General features: G+C 44.2%; 1 protein-coding gene across 1 annotated transcript in view; it reads left to right on the top strand.

The window, feature by feature from the left end:
- The first annotated feature begins 203 nt into the window (after positions 1-203).
- The window catches only part of DACT3 (dishevelled binding antagonist of beta catenin 3), a 44,179-nt gene continuing 27,904 nt past the window's right edge, over positions 204-16,478 (top strand). The window contains exon 1 of the mRNA XM_077286424.1: positions 204-417. Coding sequence (XP_077142539.1) covers positions 280-417 — 138 coding nt within the window. The 5' untranslated portion in view covers positions 204-279. The remainder of the gene's footprint in view (positions 418-16,478) is intronic.

The raw sequence follows: 16,478 nt of genomic DNA, 5'->3' as shown, positions 1-16,478 counted from the left end.
TTAAGAGGCGTGGTTTATTCGTTCGCTGAGCTCTGGGCGTGGCTAAAATATTTACAGATGACTCGTTATGTGATTGGATCAGCTCAGGGTGGGCGGGGTTAATTGCATCCGATCCGGCCTGTCTGAGACAGGGCGGGACTTGTCAGTATCTCCTGCCTATGATTGGGTAAGACGCAGCGCGTCAGTGGATCAGCGGCCTGTGATTGGTTCCTGCTGCGCTCCGGGCCGCGGAGCTGTAGCTGCGGCTGCTCAGTCAGATCGCCGCCGGCTCCGGGTGACATGCTGGGCTCCGGGGTCTCTGTGGACCGGGGGCGGCTCCGGCAGTTGTTGCGGGGCAGTGTGGCCGGGCTGTGCGAGCTGAAACTCCTGCGGGAGCGACAGGAGGTGCGAGTGCGGCGGGCGCTACTGGGCGGAGAGGTAAGAAGGCGGCGAGAGCTTCATCCCCCGCACTGTGTGCACGGCCAGCGTCCGACGTGAGCACGAGTATAACCCCCAGCATCCCACCTCAGTGTGTGTGTGTGTATATATATATCCCCCATCATCCCCCGCACTGTGTGCACGGCCAGCGTCCGACGTGAGCACGAGTACAACCCCCAGCATCCCACCTCAGTGTGTATATGTATATATATAACCCCCAGTATCCCACCTCAGTATATATATCCCCCATCATCCCCCGCACTGTGTGCACCGCCAGCGTCCGACGTGAGCACGAGTACAACCCCCAGCATCCCCCCTCAGTGTATATGGAGCGCCCCCATAGGGCAGTGGGGTACTCGTTACCGGGTCCTTCGGTTCTCGGTGGGGATGTCTCGGTGGCTGACCCGGTCTGTGGCCCTTGGGAGGTCCATTGAGAAATGGGGGAAAGGTCTTTAAAGGAATAATGTTCGTGATGCCACCTGTGGTATTCGGTCAGGGTGACCAACGCTGCTTAGGGGTCCGCTGGGGTGATGTTATGGCAGCTAGATGGTATACCTTCCCACAGGTGAAGTGTATCCCCAGGGCTTCCCAGAGTGAAGATGGTGGATGGTGTGAGGTGCAGTGAAGAACGAGGACACAAGGTTGCAGTCTCTTTACCTTTACTGAAGGCTTCAGCATCCACAGTCCAGGGTACGGACCACAGGGCTGGCAGAGTCCGGCCGGTCTGAAGGCAAATCCAGAGTCCCCTTATGCAGGTGGAAATCAGTAGCCTTCCTCTAGCGCCTGAGTGTTGTAGTACCTCCCTGCTGAGCTTCTCGGTAAGGTCCTCACAACTGCTGTCGGTGTTCTAGATGTTATGTCTCTCTTTCTGTCCCCCTAATGGAATGGACAGGACAAAACCGTATGACTGATGGCCTGAGGCTTTTTACAGGGACCCTATCACGCCCCAGCCCCCACAAGTTGCCACCGTGCCTCCTGGGTATAGGTCGGGCAGGTAACGTGGAATTAGCTGTCCTGCCGGTCTCTGAAGTAAAGCATAGAGATCCTTACTCCCTCGGTGTTCTGGCTACCGGATTCCTGCGCCTCAGAAAGGAGGCAGCCTATTTCAGGGCAGAACTCCTTCTGGTTTCCTCTCCTTTTGCTATGACTTCGTTTCTCACTCTCTACAACACAATGCCCGTCTACACTGTGTTCCAAATTATTATGCAAATATCATTTTCTCATATTTTCTCTAAATTACCTATCTGAACTGCAGTCATTGTTATTTTCCAGTCATCTACTATTCTAGTATAATTGCAATGTTTTGGAACAAACTGTCTATGAAAACAGTATCTTTTTTTAACCCCTTCACCCCCAAGGGTGGTTTGCACGTTAATGACCGGGCCAATTTTTACAATTCTGACCACTGTCCCTTTATGAGGTTATAACTCTGGAACGCTTCAACGGATCTTGGCGATTCTGACATTGTTTTCTCGTGACATATTGTACTTCATGATAGTGGTAAAATTTCTTCGATATAACTTGCGTTTATTTGTGAAAAAAACGAATATTTGGCGAAAATTTTGAAAATTTCGCAATTTTCCAACTTTGAATTTTTATGCCCTTAAATCACAGACATATGTCACGCAAAATACTTAATAAGTAACATTTCCCACATGTCTACTTTACATCAGCACAATTTTGGAACCAAAATTTTTTTTTGTGACGGAGTTATAAGGGTTAAAAGTTGACCAGCAATTTCTCATTTTTACAACACCATTTTTTTTTAGGGACCACATCTCATTTGAAGTCATTTTGAGGGGTCTATATGATAGAAAATACCCAAGTGTGACACCATTCTAAAAACTGCACCCCTCAAGGTACTCAAAACCACTTTCAAGAAGTTTATTAACCCTTCAGGTGTTTCACAGGAATTTTTGGAATGTTTAAATAAAAATAAACATTTAACTTTTTTTCACACAAAATTTGTTTCAGCTCCAATTTGTTTTATTTTACCAAGGGTAACAGGAGAAAATAGACCACAAAATTTGTTGTACAATTCATCCTGAGTACGCTGATACCCCATATGTGGGTGTAAACCATTGTTTGGGCGCAGGGCAGAGCTCGGAAGGAAAGGAGCGCCATTTGACTTTTCAATGCAAAATTGACTGGAATTGAGATGGGACGCCATGTTGCATTTGGAGAGCCCCTGATGTGCCTAAACATTGAAACCCCCCACAAGTGACACCATTTTGGAAAGTAGACCCCCTAAGGATCTTATCTAGATGTGTGGTGAGCACTTTGACCCAACAAGTGCTTCACAGAAGTTTATAATGCAGAGCCGTAAAAATAAAAAATCATATTTTTTCACAAAAATGATCTTTTCGCCCCCAATTTTTTATTTTCCCAAGGGTAAGAGAAGAAATTGGACCCCAAAAATTGTTGTGCAATTTGTCCTGAGTACGCTGATACCCCATATGTGGGTGTAAACCATTGTTTGGGCGCAGGGCAGAGCTCGGAAGGGAAGGAGCGCCATTTGACTTTTCAATGCAAAATTGACTGGAATTGAGATGGGACGCCATGTTGCGTTTGGAGAGCCCCTGATGTGCCTAAACATTGAAACCCCCCACAAGTGACACCATTTTGGAAAGTAGACCCCCTAAGGATCTTATCTAGATGTGTGGTGAGCACTTTGACCCAACAAGTGCTTCACAGAAGTTTATAATGCAGAGCCGTAAAAATAAAAAATCATATTTTTTCACAAAAATGATCTTTTCGCCCCCAATTTTTTATTTTCCCAAGGGTAAGAGAAGAAATTGGACCCCAAAAATTGTTGTGCAATTTGTCCTGAGTACGCTGATACCCCATATGTGGGTGTAAACCATTGTTTGGGCGCAGGGCAGAGCTCGGAAGGGAAGGAGCGCCATTTGACTTTTCAATGCAAAATTGACTGGAATTGAGATGGGACGCCATGTTGCGTTTGGAGAGCCCCTGATGTGCCTAAACATTGAAACCCCCCACAAGTGACACCATTTTGGAAAGTAGACCCCTTAAGGAACTTATCTAGATGTGTGTTGAGCACTTTGACCCAACAAGTGCTTCACAGAAGTTTATAATGCAGAGCCGTAAAAATAAAAATCATATTTTTTCACAAAAATGATCTTTTCGCCCCCATTTTTTTATTTCCCCACGGGTAAGAGAAGAAATTAGACCACAAAAGTTGTTGTGCAATTTGTCCTGAGTACGACGATACCCCATATGTGGGGGTAAACCACTGTTTGGGCGCATAGCAGAGCTCGGAAGGGAAGGAGCGCTATTTTACTTTTCAATGCAAAATTGACTGGAATTAAGATGGGATGCCATGTTGCGTTTGGAGAGCCCCTGATGTACCTAAACATTAAAAAACCCCACAAGTGACACCATTTTGGAAAGTAGACCCCCTAAGGAACTTATCTAGATGTGTTTTGATAGCTTTGAACCCCCAAGTGTTTCACTACAGTTTATAACGCAGAGCCATGAAAATAAAAATTATTTTTTTTTTTTCACAAAAATGATTTTTAGCCCCCAGTTTTGTATTTTCACAAGGGTATCAGGATAAATTGGACCCCAAACTTTGTTGTCCAATTTGTCCTGAGTACGCTGATACTCCATATGTGGGGGAGAACCACTGTTTGGGCGCATGACAGAGCTCGGAAGGGAAGGAGCGCCATTTGGAATGCAGACTTAAATGGATTGGTCTGCAGGCGTCACGTTGCATTTGCAGAGCTCCTGATGTACCCAAACAGTACAAACCCCCCACAAGTGACCCCATATCGGAAACTAGACCCCCCAAGGAACTTATCTAGATGTGTTGTGAGAACTTTGAACCTCCAAGTGTTTCACTACAGTTTATAACGAAGAGCCGTGAAAATAAAAATTCTTTTTTTTTTCACAAAAATGATTTTTTAGCCCCCAGTTTTGTATTTTCACAAGGGTATCAGGATAAATTGGGCTCCAAAAGTTGTTGTCCAATTTGTCCTGAGTACGTTGATACCCCATATGTGGGGGGGAACCACTGTTTGGGTGCATGACAGAGCTCGGAAGGGAAGGAGCGTCATTTGGAATGCAGACTTAAATGGATTGGTCTGCAGGCGTCACGTTGCATTTGCAGAGCCCCTGATGTACCCAAACAGTACAAACCCCCCCCAAGTGACCCCATATTGGAAACTAGACCCCCAAAGTAACTTATCTAGATGTGTTGTGAGAACTTTGAACCCCCAAGTGTTTCACTACAGTTTACAACGCAGAGCCGTGAAAATAAAAAATCTTTTTTTTCCCACAAAACTTATTTTTTGGCCCCCAGTTTTGTATTTTCCCAAGGGTAGCAGGAGAAATTGGACCCCAAAAGATGATGTCCAATTTGTCCTGAGTACGCTGATACCCAATATGTTGGGGTAAACCCCTGTTTGGGCACACGGGAGAGCTCTGAAGGGAAGGAGCACTGTTTTCCTTTTTCAACGCAGAATTGGCTGGAATTCAGATCGGATGCCATGTCCCGTTTGGAGAGCCCCTGATGTGCCTAAACAGTGGAAACCCCCCAATTATAACTGAAACCCTAATCCAAACACATCCCTAACCCTAATCCCAACGGTAACCCTAACCACTCCTCTAACCCAGACACACCCAACCCTATTCCCAACCGTAAATGTAATCCAAACCCTAACCCTATCTTTAGCCCCAACTCTAACTGTAGCTCCAACCCTAACCCTAGCCCTAACCCTAGCAATAACCCTAGTCCTATCACTAGCCCTAACACTAGCCCTAACACTAGCCCTAACACTAGCCCTAACACTAGCCCTAACACTAGCCGTAACACTAGCCCTAACCCTAGCCCTAACCCTAGCCCTAACCCTATCCCCAACCCTAGCCCTAACCCTAGCCCTAACCCTATCCCCAACCCTAACCCTAGCCCTAACCCTAGCCCCAACCCTAGCCCTAACCCTAGTCCTAACCCTTGCCCTAACCCTAGCCCTAACTCTAGTCCTAACTCTAGCCCTAACCCTAGCCCCAACCCTAGCCCTAACCCTTGCCCTAACCCTAGTCCTAACTCTAGCCCTAACCCTAGCCCCAACCCTAGCCCTAACCCTAGCCCTAACCCTAGCCCTAACCCTAGCCCTAACTCTAGTCCTAACTCTAGCCCTAACCCTAATGGGAAAATGGAAATAAATACATTTTTTTAATTTTTTTATTTTTCCCTAACTAAGCGGGTGATGAAGGGGGGTTTGATTTACTTTTATAGCGGGTTATTTAGCGGATTTTTATGATTGGCAGCCGTCACACACTGAAAGACGCTTTTCATTGCAAAAAATATTTTTTGCGTTACCACATTTTGAGAGCTGTAATTTTTCCATATTTGAGTCCACAGAGTCATGTGAGATCTTGTTTTTTGCGGGACGCGTTGACGTTTTTATTGGTAACATTTTCGGACACGTGACATTTTTTGATCGCTTTTTATTCCGATTTTTGTGAGGCAGAGTGATCAAAAACCAGCTATTCATGAATTTCTTTTGGGGGAGGCGTTTATACCGTTCCGTGTTTGGTAAAATTGATAAAGCAGTTTTATTCGTCGGGTCAGTACGATTACAGCGATATCTCATTTATATCATTTTTTTATGTTTTGGCGCTTTTATACGATAAAAACTATTTTATAGAAAAAATAATTATTTTGGTATCGCTTTATTCTCAGGACTATAACTTTTTTATTTTTTTGCTGATGATGCTATATGGCGGCTCGTTTTTTGCGGGACAAGATGACGTTTTCAGCGGTACCATGGTTATTTATATCCGTCTTTTTGATCGCGTGTTATTCCACTTTTTGTTCGGCGGTATGGTAATAAAGCGTTGTTTTTTGCCTCGTTTTTTTTTTTTTTTTCTTACGGTGTTTACTGAAGGGGTTAACTAGTGGGCCAGTTTTATAGGTCGGGTCGTTACGGACGCGGCGATACTAAATATGTGTACTTTTATTGTTTTTTTTATTTTATTTAGCTAAAGAAATGTATTTATGGGAATCATTTTTTTTTTTTTTCTTTATTTAGGATATTTTTTTTATTTTTTTTTTATACACATGTGGGGAATTTTTTTTTTTACTTTTTTACTTTGTCCCAGGGGGGGACATCACAGATCATTGATCTGGCAGTGTGCACAGCACTCTGCCAGATCTGCGATCTGCTGTGCAGGGCTGCAGGCTTACCAAGCGTCTGCTCTGAGCAGACACTCGGTAAGCCACCTCCCTCCCTGCAGGACCCGGATGCCGCGGCCATCTTGGATCCGGGACCTGCGGCGAGGAGGGAGGTAGGAGACCCTCAGAGCAACGCGATCACATCGCGTTGCTCCGGGGGTCTCAGGGAAGCCCGCAGGGAGCCCCCTCCCTGCGCGATGCTTCCCTATACCGCCGGTACACCGCGATCATGTTTGATCGCGGTGTGCCGGGGGTTAATGTGCCGGGGGCGGTCCGTGACCGCTCCTGGCACATAGTGCCGGATGTCAGCTGCGATAGTCAGCTGACACCCAGCCGCGATCGGCCGCGCTCCCCCCGTGAGCGCGGCCGATCGGCTATGACGTACTATCCCGTCGAGGGTCAGATAGGCCCAGGTCACCTCGACGGGATAGTACGTCCAAGGTCACAGAGGGGTTAAAAAAAAAAAAACACTCAAAATGCATGTTCCAAATTATTATGCACAGCAGAGTTTTCAACCTTTTTTTTTATTTTGAACAAACAAATGGTCAATAGTGAAGTTATAAGCATTATCAGCTTATTACAAAATGAAATCAGTTTTCAAGTGAAAACTTTATTCTAGGTGATGTTACATTTGCACATAGGACCCCTTGTTATAAAGAAGCTTCTGAACTCTCTCGTCCATTGAATTTGTCAGTTTTTGGATGGTTTCTGCTTCAGTTGTTTTGCATGTGGACAGAATCCCCTCCCAGAGCTGTTGCTTAGATGTGAACTGCCTCCCGCCATCATAGACACTCCTTTTGATGACGCTCCAGAGGTTCACAATGGGGTTGAGGTCAGGGGAAGATGGTGGCCACACCATAAGTTTGTCCTCTTTTATGCCCATAGCAGCCAGAGATGCAGATGTGTTTTTTGCAGCATGAGACGGTGCATTATCATGCATGAAAATGATCTTGCTGCGGAAAGCACAGTTCTTCCTCTTAAACCATGGCAGGAAGTGTTGTTTTAGAAACTCCACATAGATTATGGAGTTCATCTTTACCCCTTCAAGGATCATAAAGGGGCCGACAATCTCTCTCCCCATGATTCCAGCCCAAAACATTACTCCACCTCCTCTTTGTTGGCGCCTTAGCCGTGTTTTCATGGGATGTCCTTCAACCAGCCATCCTCCACTCCATCCATCTGGACCATTGAGCGTTGCACGGCACTCATCGGTGAACAAAACAGTTTGGAAGTCAGTCTTCATGTATCGTTTGGCCCACTGGAGCCGTTTCTGCTTGTGTGCAGTGGATAGAGGTGGTTGACAGGATGGCTTACGCACAGCTGCAAACCTCTGAAGGACCTTGCATCTTGTTGTTCTGGGGACGTTGGAGGCACCAGAAGCTTCAAAAACTTGTCTGCTGCTATGACAAGGCATTTTTGCTGCTGCTCTTTTAACCTTACGCAATTGCCTGTTGGAAAGAGTCCTCAATTTTTCCTTATCAGCACGCACACGTGTGTGCTGGGAATCAGCTACATACTTCTTGATTGTGCGATGATCACGATGAAGTGTCTTGGCAATGTTGATTGTAGTCATGCCTTGACCTAAATACTCCACAATTTGTTGCTTCTCAGCAGCCGACACATCCTTTTTCTTTCCCATTTTGGCAAAAAATGTAGGCTGTTTAATAATGTGGAACAGCCTTCTTAAGTAGTCTTGCCTTTATTTGGACACACCGGCCAAACTAATGTGCACAGGTATCTGCAATTGCTTTCAGTGATATAAAGAGCCCTGACACATATCACCATCAATGAGTTTAGATGACAAACAAAAACATTCTAACCTTATCACTCCTAAACTCTTTGTGCAGAATAATTTGGAACACAGTGTAATGTCTCTTTCTTAGGATGCTGCCGCACGTGGGGCAGGCGCAGCTCCGTGGCCTTCTGTCTAGGCCTCTGACAGGATCCCACCCCTGATAGGGACTCTCTGTCTGCTGCGTTAAGATGTTCCTCCTTCCCTCTGGCTGCCTGACAGGGTGCTGCCTGGGTGAAGCCCAGTCAGCTTCTGCCTAACTTCCTATCCAGTCCACCAGTTTAACCTAATTGTGAGGAGTGCCCTAATAGATAGGAGCGTAGCTCCCCCTGGCGGCCTGGAGTGTGAAGTGTGTTGTGTGGTTTGTGATACCTGGTAAAGAGATCTCCTTTATTGCCTTCAGATGTAATATCACTCCCCCTGGTGGAAGAACGACATCACTGCAACGACCAGGACTCTGGGGCGCTGTGTGTGTGTGTGTGTGTATATATATATATATATATATATATATATATATATATATATATATATATATATATATATATATATATATATATATATATATATATATATATATATATATATATATATCCTGATTCTGATGCATCGGGTATTCTAGAATATGCATGTCCACATATATTGCCCAGTGACGTAGTATGTTGCACAGCCACGTAGTATATTGCCCAGTGATACAGAACAGAGCCACGTAGTATATTGCCCAGCCACGTAGTATATTGCCCAGCCACGTATGTCACAGGTTAAAAAATAAACATATACTCACCTTCCGAGGGCCCCCTTGTAGTTCTGTCGCCTGTGTTCGGTTCAGGCGGCAGCTTCTGGTCCGAGGGTGTGATGACGTCGCGGTCACATGACCGTGACATCACGGCAGGTCCTTCTCGCGCAGGGCCTGCGATGATGTCGCGGTCACATGACTGTGACGTCATGGCAGGTCCTTCTCGCGCAGGGCCTGCGATGACGTCGCGGTCACATGACTGTGACATCACGGCAGGTCCTTCTCGCGCAGGGCCTGTGATGACGTCGCGGTCACATGACCGTGACGTCATGGCAGGTTCTTGTCGCACACCAACCTTGGCACCGGAACCTGACGCTTGCATGGACCGGTCACCAGAGCGTCGGAAAGGCGGCGGAAGGTGAGTATATAATGATTTGTTATTTTTTTTAAATTATTTTTAACATTAGATGTTTTTACTATTGAGGCTGCCTAGGCAGCCTCAATAGTAAAAACTTGGTCACACAGGGTTAATAGCGGTGGTAACGGAGTGAGTTACCCGCGGCATAACGCGGTCCGTTACCGCTGGCATTAACCCTGTGTGAGCCGTGACTGTGGGGAGTATGGAGCGGGCGCCGGGCAGTGACTGCAGGGGAGTAGGGAGGGGCTAATCGGACTGTGCCCGTCGCTGATTGGTCGCGGCAGTCATGACAGGCAGCTGGCGAGACCAATCAGCGAATCGAATGAATATCCATGACGGAAGTTGCCGACAGAAAGACGGAAGTACCCCTTAGACAATTATATATATATATATATATATATATATATATATTATCTCTATCCCCCATCAGAAAAATCAAAAAAGAAAAAAAGTTTGACGCACTATCAGCACCGACCCACCTGTGCATCACTTACAAATAACCAGGCGTTGTTGCTGCCACAACAGAATCGGGTGCTCGTGAAAACAGGAAACAATTGTCTGTATAACGATAATAGCAAGAAAACGAGCACTCACCATCTGTACAAAAAGTCTTCCTTTATTGAGGCTTAATGTTAAAAAAGCAGGACATTGCAGGGAGAACTGTGGTTCCTAATGACGACGATCGTTTCGCTCCTCTGAGCTTCTACGGGTCCCTTAGAAGCTCAGAGGAGCGAAACGATCGTCGTCATTAGGAACCACAGTTCTCCCTGCAATGTCCTGCTTTTTTAACATTAAGCCTCAATAAAGGAAGACTTTTTGTACAGATGGTGAGTGCTCGTTTTCTTGCCATTATCGTTATATATCCCCCATCATCCCACCTCAGTGTATATACAGTTATATGAAAAAGTTTGGGCACCCCTATTAATCTTAAGCTTAATGTTTTATGAAAATTGTTTTTTTTTTGCAACAGCTATTTCAGTTTCATATATCTAATAACTGTTGGACACAGTAATGTTTCTGCCTTGAAATGAGGTTTATTGTACGAACAGAAAATGTGCAATCTGCATTCAAACAAAATTTGACAGGTGCATAAGTATGGGCACCTCACCAGAAAAGTGACATTAATGTTTAGTAGATCCTCCTTTTGCAAAAATAACAGCCTCTAGTTGCTTCCTGTAGCTTTTAATGAGTTCCTGGATCCTGGATGAAGGTATTTTTGACCATTCCTCTTTACAAAACAATTCCAGTTCAATTAAGTTTGATGGTCACCGAGCATGGAGAGCCCTCTTCAAATGATCCCACAGATGTTCAATGATATTCAGGTCTGGGGACTGGGATGGCCATTCCAGAACAGTGTAATTGTTCCTCTGCATGAATGCCTGAGTAGATTTGGAGCGATGTTTTGGATCATTGTCTTGCTGAAAGATCCATCCCCTGCGTAACTTCAACTTTGTCACTGATTCATGAACATTATTGTCAAGAATCTGCTGATACTGAGAGGAATCCATGCATCTCTCAACTTTAACAAGATTCCCGGTGCCGGCATTGGCCACACAGCCCCAATGCATGATGGAACCTCCACCAAATTTTACTGTGGGTAGCAAGTGTTTTTCTTGGAATGCTGTGTTTTTTTTGCCGCCATGCATAACGCCTTTTTGTATGACCAAACAACTCAATCTTGGTTTCATCAGTCCACAGGACCTTCTTCCAAAAAGAATTTGGCTTCTCCAAATGTGCTTTTGCATACCTCAGCCGACTCGGTTTGTGGCGTGCTTGCAGAAACGGCTTCTTTTGCATCACTCTCCCATACAGCTTCTCCTTGTGCAAAGTGCGTTGTATAGTTGACCAATGCACAGTGACACCATCTGCAGCAAGTTGATGCTGCAGCTCTCTGGAGGTGGTCTGAGGATTGTCCTTGACTGATCTCACCATTCTTCTTCTCTGCCTTTCTGATGTTTTTCTTGGCCTGCCACTTCTGGCCTTAACAAGAACTGTACCTGTGTTCTTCCATTTCCTTACTATGTTCCTCACAGTGGAAATTGACAGGTTAAATCTCTTAGACAGCTTTTTGTATCCTTCCCCTGAACAACTATGTTGAATAATCTTTGTTTTCAGATCATTTGAGCGTTGTTTTGAGGAGCCCCTGATGCCACTCTTCAGAGGAGATTCAAACAGGAGAACAACTTGCAAGTGGCCACTTTAAGTAGCTTTTCTCATGATTGCATACACCTGGCTATAAAGTTCAAAGCTCAATGAGGTTACAAACCAAAAAAAGTGCTTTAGTAAGTCAGTAAAAAGTAGGTAGGAGTATTTAAAACAAGAAAATGATAAGGGTGCCCATACTTATGCACATGTCAAATTTTGTTTGAATGCAGATTGCACATTTTCTGTTAGTACAATAAACCTCATTTCAAGGCAGAAACATTACTGTGTCCAACAGTTATTAGATATATGAAACTGAAATAGCTGTTGCAAAAAAAAACAATTTTTATAAAACATTAAGCTTAAGATTAATAGGGGTGCCCAAACTTTTTCATATAACTGTATATACATATATATATGTGTGACTGTGGAGGCCAGGTCATCTGGCGTAGCATCCCATCACTCTCCTTCTTGGTCAAATAGCCCTTACACAGCCTGGAGGTGTGTTTGGGGTCATTGTCCTGTTGAAAAATAAATGATGGTCCAACTAAACGCAATCCGGATGAAATAGCATGCCGCTGCAAGATGCTGTGGTAGCCATGCTGATTCAGTATGCCTTCAATTTTGAATAAATCCCCAACAGTGTCACCAGCAAAGCACCCCCACACCATCACACCTCTTCTTCCATGCTTCACGGTGGGAACCAGGCATGTAGAGTCCATCCATTCACCTTTTCTGCGTCTCACAGACACACGGTGATTGGAACCAAAGATCTCAAATTTGGACTCATCAGACCAAAGCACAGATTTCCACTGGTCTAATGTCCATTCCTTGTGTTCTTTAGCCCAAACAAGTCTCTTCTGCTTGTTGCCTGTCCTTAGCAGTGGTTTCCTAACAGCTATTTTACCATGAAGGCCTGCTGCACAAAGTCTCCTCTTAACAGTTGTTGTAGAGATGTGTCTGCTGCTAGAACTCTGTGTGGCATTGACCTGGTCTCTAATCTGAGCTGCTGTTAACCTGCAATTTCTGAGGCTGGTGACTCGGATAAACTTATCCTCAGAAGCAGAGGTGACTCTTGGTCTTCCTTTCCTGGGGCGGTCTTCATGTGAGCCAGTTTCTTTGTAGCGCTTGATGGTTTTTGTCACTGCACTTGGGGACACTTTCAAAGTTTTCCCAATTTTTCTGACTGACTGATCTTCATCTTTATCTGATCTTCATTTCTTAAAGTAATGATGGCCACTTGTTTTTCTTTACTTTGCTGCTTTTTTCTTGCCATAATACAAATTCTAACAGTCTATTCAGTAGGACTATCAGCTGTGTATCCACCAGACTTCTGCTCAACCCAACTGATGGTCCCAACACCATTTATAAGGCAAGAAATCCCACTTATAAAACCTTACAGGGCACACCTGAGAATTGAAAATCATTCACGGTGATTACCTCTTGAAGCTCATCTAGAGAAAGCCAAGAGTGTGCAAAGTAGTCATCAAAGCAAAAGGTGGCTACTTTGAAGAACCTAGAATATAAGACATATTTTCAGTTGTTTCACACTTTGTTGTTAAGTATATAATTCCACATGTGTTAATTCATAGTTTTGATGCCTTCAGTGTGAAAGTACAATATTCATAGCCATGAAAATACCGAAAATTCTTTAAATGAGGTGTGTCCAAACTTTTGGTCTGTACTCTGTGTGTGTGTGTGTGTGTGTGTGTGTGTATATATATATATATATATATATATATATATATATATATATATATATATATATATATATATATATATATATATATATATATATATACATATACACACTCACCGGCCACTTTATTAGGTACACCATGCTAGTAACGGGTTGGACCCCCTTTTGCCTTCAGAACTGCCTCAATTCTTCGTGGCATAGATTCAACAAGGTGCTGGAAGCATTCCTCAGAGATTTTGGTCCATATTGACATGATGGCATCACACAGTTGCCGCAGATTTGTCGGCTGCACATCCCAAAGATGCTCCATACAAGGCAGGATGGATCCATGCTTTCATGTTGTTTACGCCAAATTCTGACCCTACCATCCGAATGTCGCAGCAGAAATCGAGACTCATCAGACCAAGCAACGTTTTTCCAATCTTCTACTGTCCAATTTCGATGAGCTTGTACAAATTGTAGCCTCAGTTTCCTGTTCTTAGCTGAAAGGAGTGGTACCCGGTGTGGTCTTCTGCTGCTGTAGCCCATCTGCCTCAAAGTTCGACGCACTGTGCGTTCAGAGATGCTCTTAGGCCTACCTTGGTTGTAACGGGTGGCGATTTGAGTCACTGTTGCCTTTCTATCAGCTCGAACCAGTCTGCCCATTCTCCTCTGACCTCTGGCATCAACAAGGCATTTCCGCCCACAGAACTGCCGCTCACTGGATTTTTTTTCTTTTTCGGACCATTCTCTGTAAACCCTAGAGATGGTTGTGCGTGAAAATCCCAGTAGATCAGCAGTTTCTGAAATACTCAGACCAGCCCTTCTGGCACCAACAACCATGCCACGTTCAAAGGCACTCAAATCACCTTTCTTCCCCATACTGATGCTCGGTTTGAACTGCAGGAGATTGTCTTGACCATGTCTACATGCCTAAATGCACTGAGTTGCTGCCATGTGATTGGCTGATTAGAAATTAAGTGTTAACAAGAAGTTGGACAGGTGTACCTAATAAAGTGGCCAGTGAGTGTGTGTGTGTGTGTGTATGTATATATATATATATATATATATATATATATATATATATATATATATATATATATATATATATATATATATATATATATATAATCTCTAATATCTCTATATCCCATCATCCCCACCTCAGTATGTGTGTATACACTGTGTGCAGAATTATTAGGCATGTTGTATTTTACAGGACTATTTTTTTATTAGTGATCAACAACTATGTTCTTAATCAACCCAAAAGACTCATAAATATCAAAGCTTAATATTTTTGGAAGTTGGAGTGTTTTTTTTTTTTTTAGATTCGGCTATCTTAGGAGGATATCTGTCTGTGCAGGTAACTATTACTGTGCAGAATTATTAGGCAACTTAATAAAAATAATAAAAACCTAATATATTCCCATCTCACTTGTTTATTTTCACCAGGTAAACCAATATCACTGCACAATATTTAGAAATAAACATTTCTGATATGCAAAAACCAAACCCCAAAAAATGAGTGACCAATATAGCCACCTTTCTTTATAATGACACTCAGCAGCCTTCTATCCATAGATTGTCAGTTGCTTGATCTGTTTACGACCAACATTGCGTGCAGCAGACGCCACAGCCTCCCAGACACTGTTCCGAGAGGTGGACTATTTTCCCTCCCTGTAGATCTCACATTTTATGAGGGACCACAGGTTCTCTATGGGGTTCAGATCAGGTGAACAAGGGGGCCATGTCATTATTTTTGCTTCTCTGAGACCTTTACTGGCCAGCCACGCTGTGGAGTAGTTGGAGGCATGTGATGGAGCATTGTCCTGCATGAAAATCATGTTTTTCTTGAACGATACCGACTTCTTCCTGTACCACTGCTTGAAGACGTTGTCTTCCAGAAACTGGCAGTAGGTCTGGAAGTTGAGCTTCACTCCATCCTTAACCCGAAAAGGTCCCACAAGTTCATCTTTGATTATCCCAGCCCATACCAGTCCCCCACCTCCACCTTGCTGGCGTCTGAGTCGGAGTGGAGCTCTCTGCCCTTTACTGATCCAGCCTCTGGCCCATCCATCTGGCCCATCAAGAGTCACTCTCATTTCATCAGTCCATAAAACCTTTGAAAAGTCAGTCTTAAGATATTTCTTGGCCCAGTCTTGACGTTTTATCTTATGTTTCTTGTTCAAAGGTGGTCCTTACCTTGGCCATGTCCCTGAGTATCGCACACCTTGTGCTTTTTATTACTCCAGTAACGTTGCAGCTCTGAAATATGGCAAAACTGGTGGCAAATGGTATCTTGGCAGCTTCACGCTTGATTTTCCTCAATTCATGGGCAGTTATTTTGCGCCTTTTTTGCCCAACACGCTTCTTGCGACCCTGTTGGCTATTTTCATGAAACGCTTGATTGTTCGGTGATCACGCTTCAAAAGTTTGGCAATTTCAAGACTGCTGCATCCCTCTGCAAGACATCTCACAATTTTGGACTTTTGAGAGCCCGTCAAATCTCTCTTCTGACCCATTTTGCCAAAGGAAAGGAAGTTGCCTAATAATTAAGCACACCTTATATAGGGTGTTGATGTCATTAGACAACACCCCTCCTCATTACAGAGATGCACATCACCTGATTTACTTAATTTGTAGTTGGCTCTCCAGCCTGAACAGCTTGGAGTAGGACAACATGTATAAAAAGTATCATGTGATCAAAATACAACCTGCCAAATAATTCTGCACACAGTGTGTGTTTATCTCTCTCTCCAGTTGTCACAACTCACCTAACCACAATCTTTAATCTCTCCCTCTCCTCTGGCATTTTCCCCTCCTCCTTCACTCTATCATTACTCCATTACTAAAAAAAAACTCACCCTCGACCCATCCTGCACAAACAGGGTCTCCAATCTCCCCTTCACCTCTAAACTCTTGGAGCGCCTGATCTACTCCCGCCTTACCCGTTACCTCTCCACTCATTCCCTCCTAGAGCCTTCACAGTCCGGTTTCCGCCCCCTACATTCGACAAACTGCACTCATCAAGGTGACCAATGACCTTCTGACAGCAAAATGTAACGGTGACCACTCTCTGCTCATTCTTCTCGACCTTTCTGC

Source organism: Ranitomeya variabilis, chromosome 2 (assembly GCF_051348905.1).
Source record: "Ranitomeya variabilis isolate aRanVar5 chromosome 2, aRanVar5.hap1, whole genome shotgun sequence".
NCBI lineage: Eukaryota > Metazoa > Chordata > Amphibia > Anura > Dendrobatidae > Ranitomeya > Ranitomeya variabilis.
Note: the sequence above shows the minus strand (reverse complement) of the source record. Positions and strands in the feature narration are given on the sequence as shown.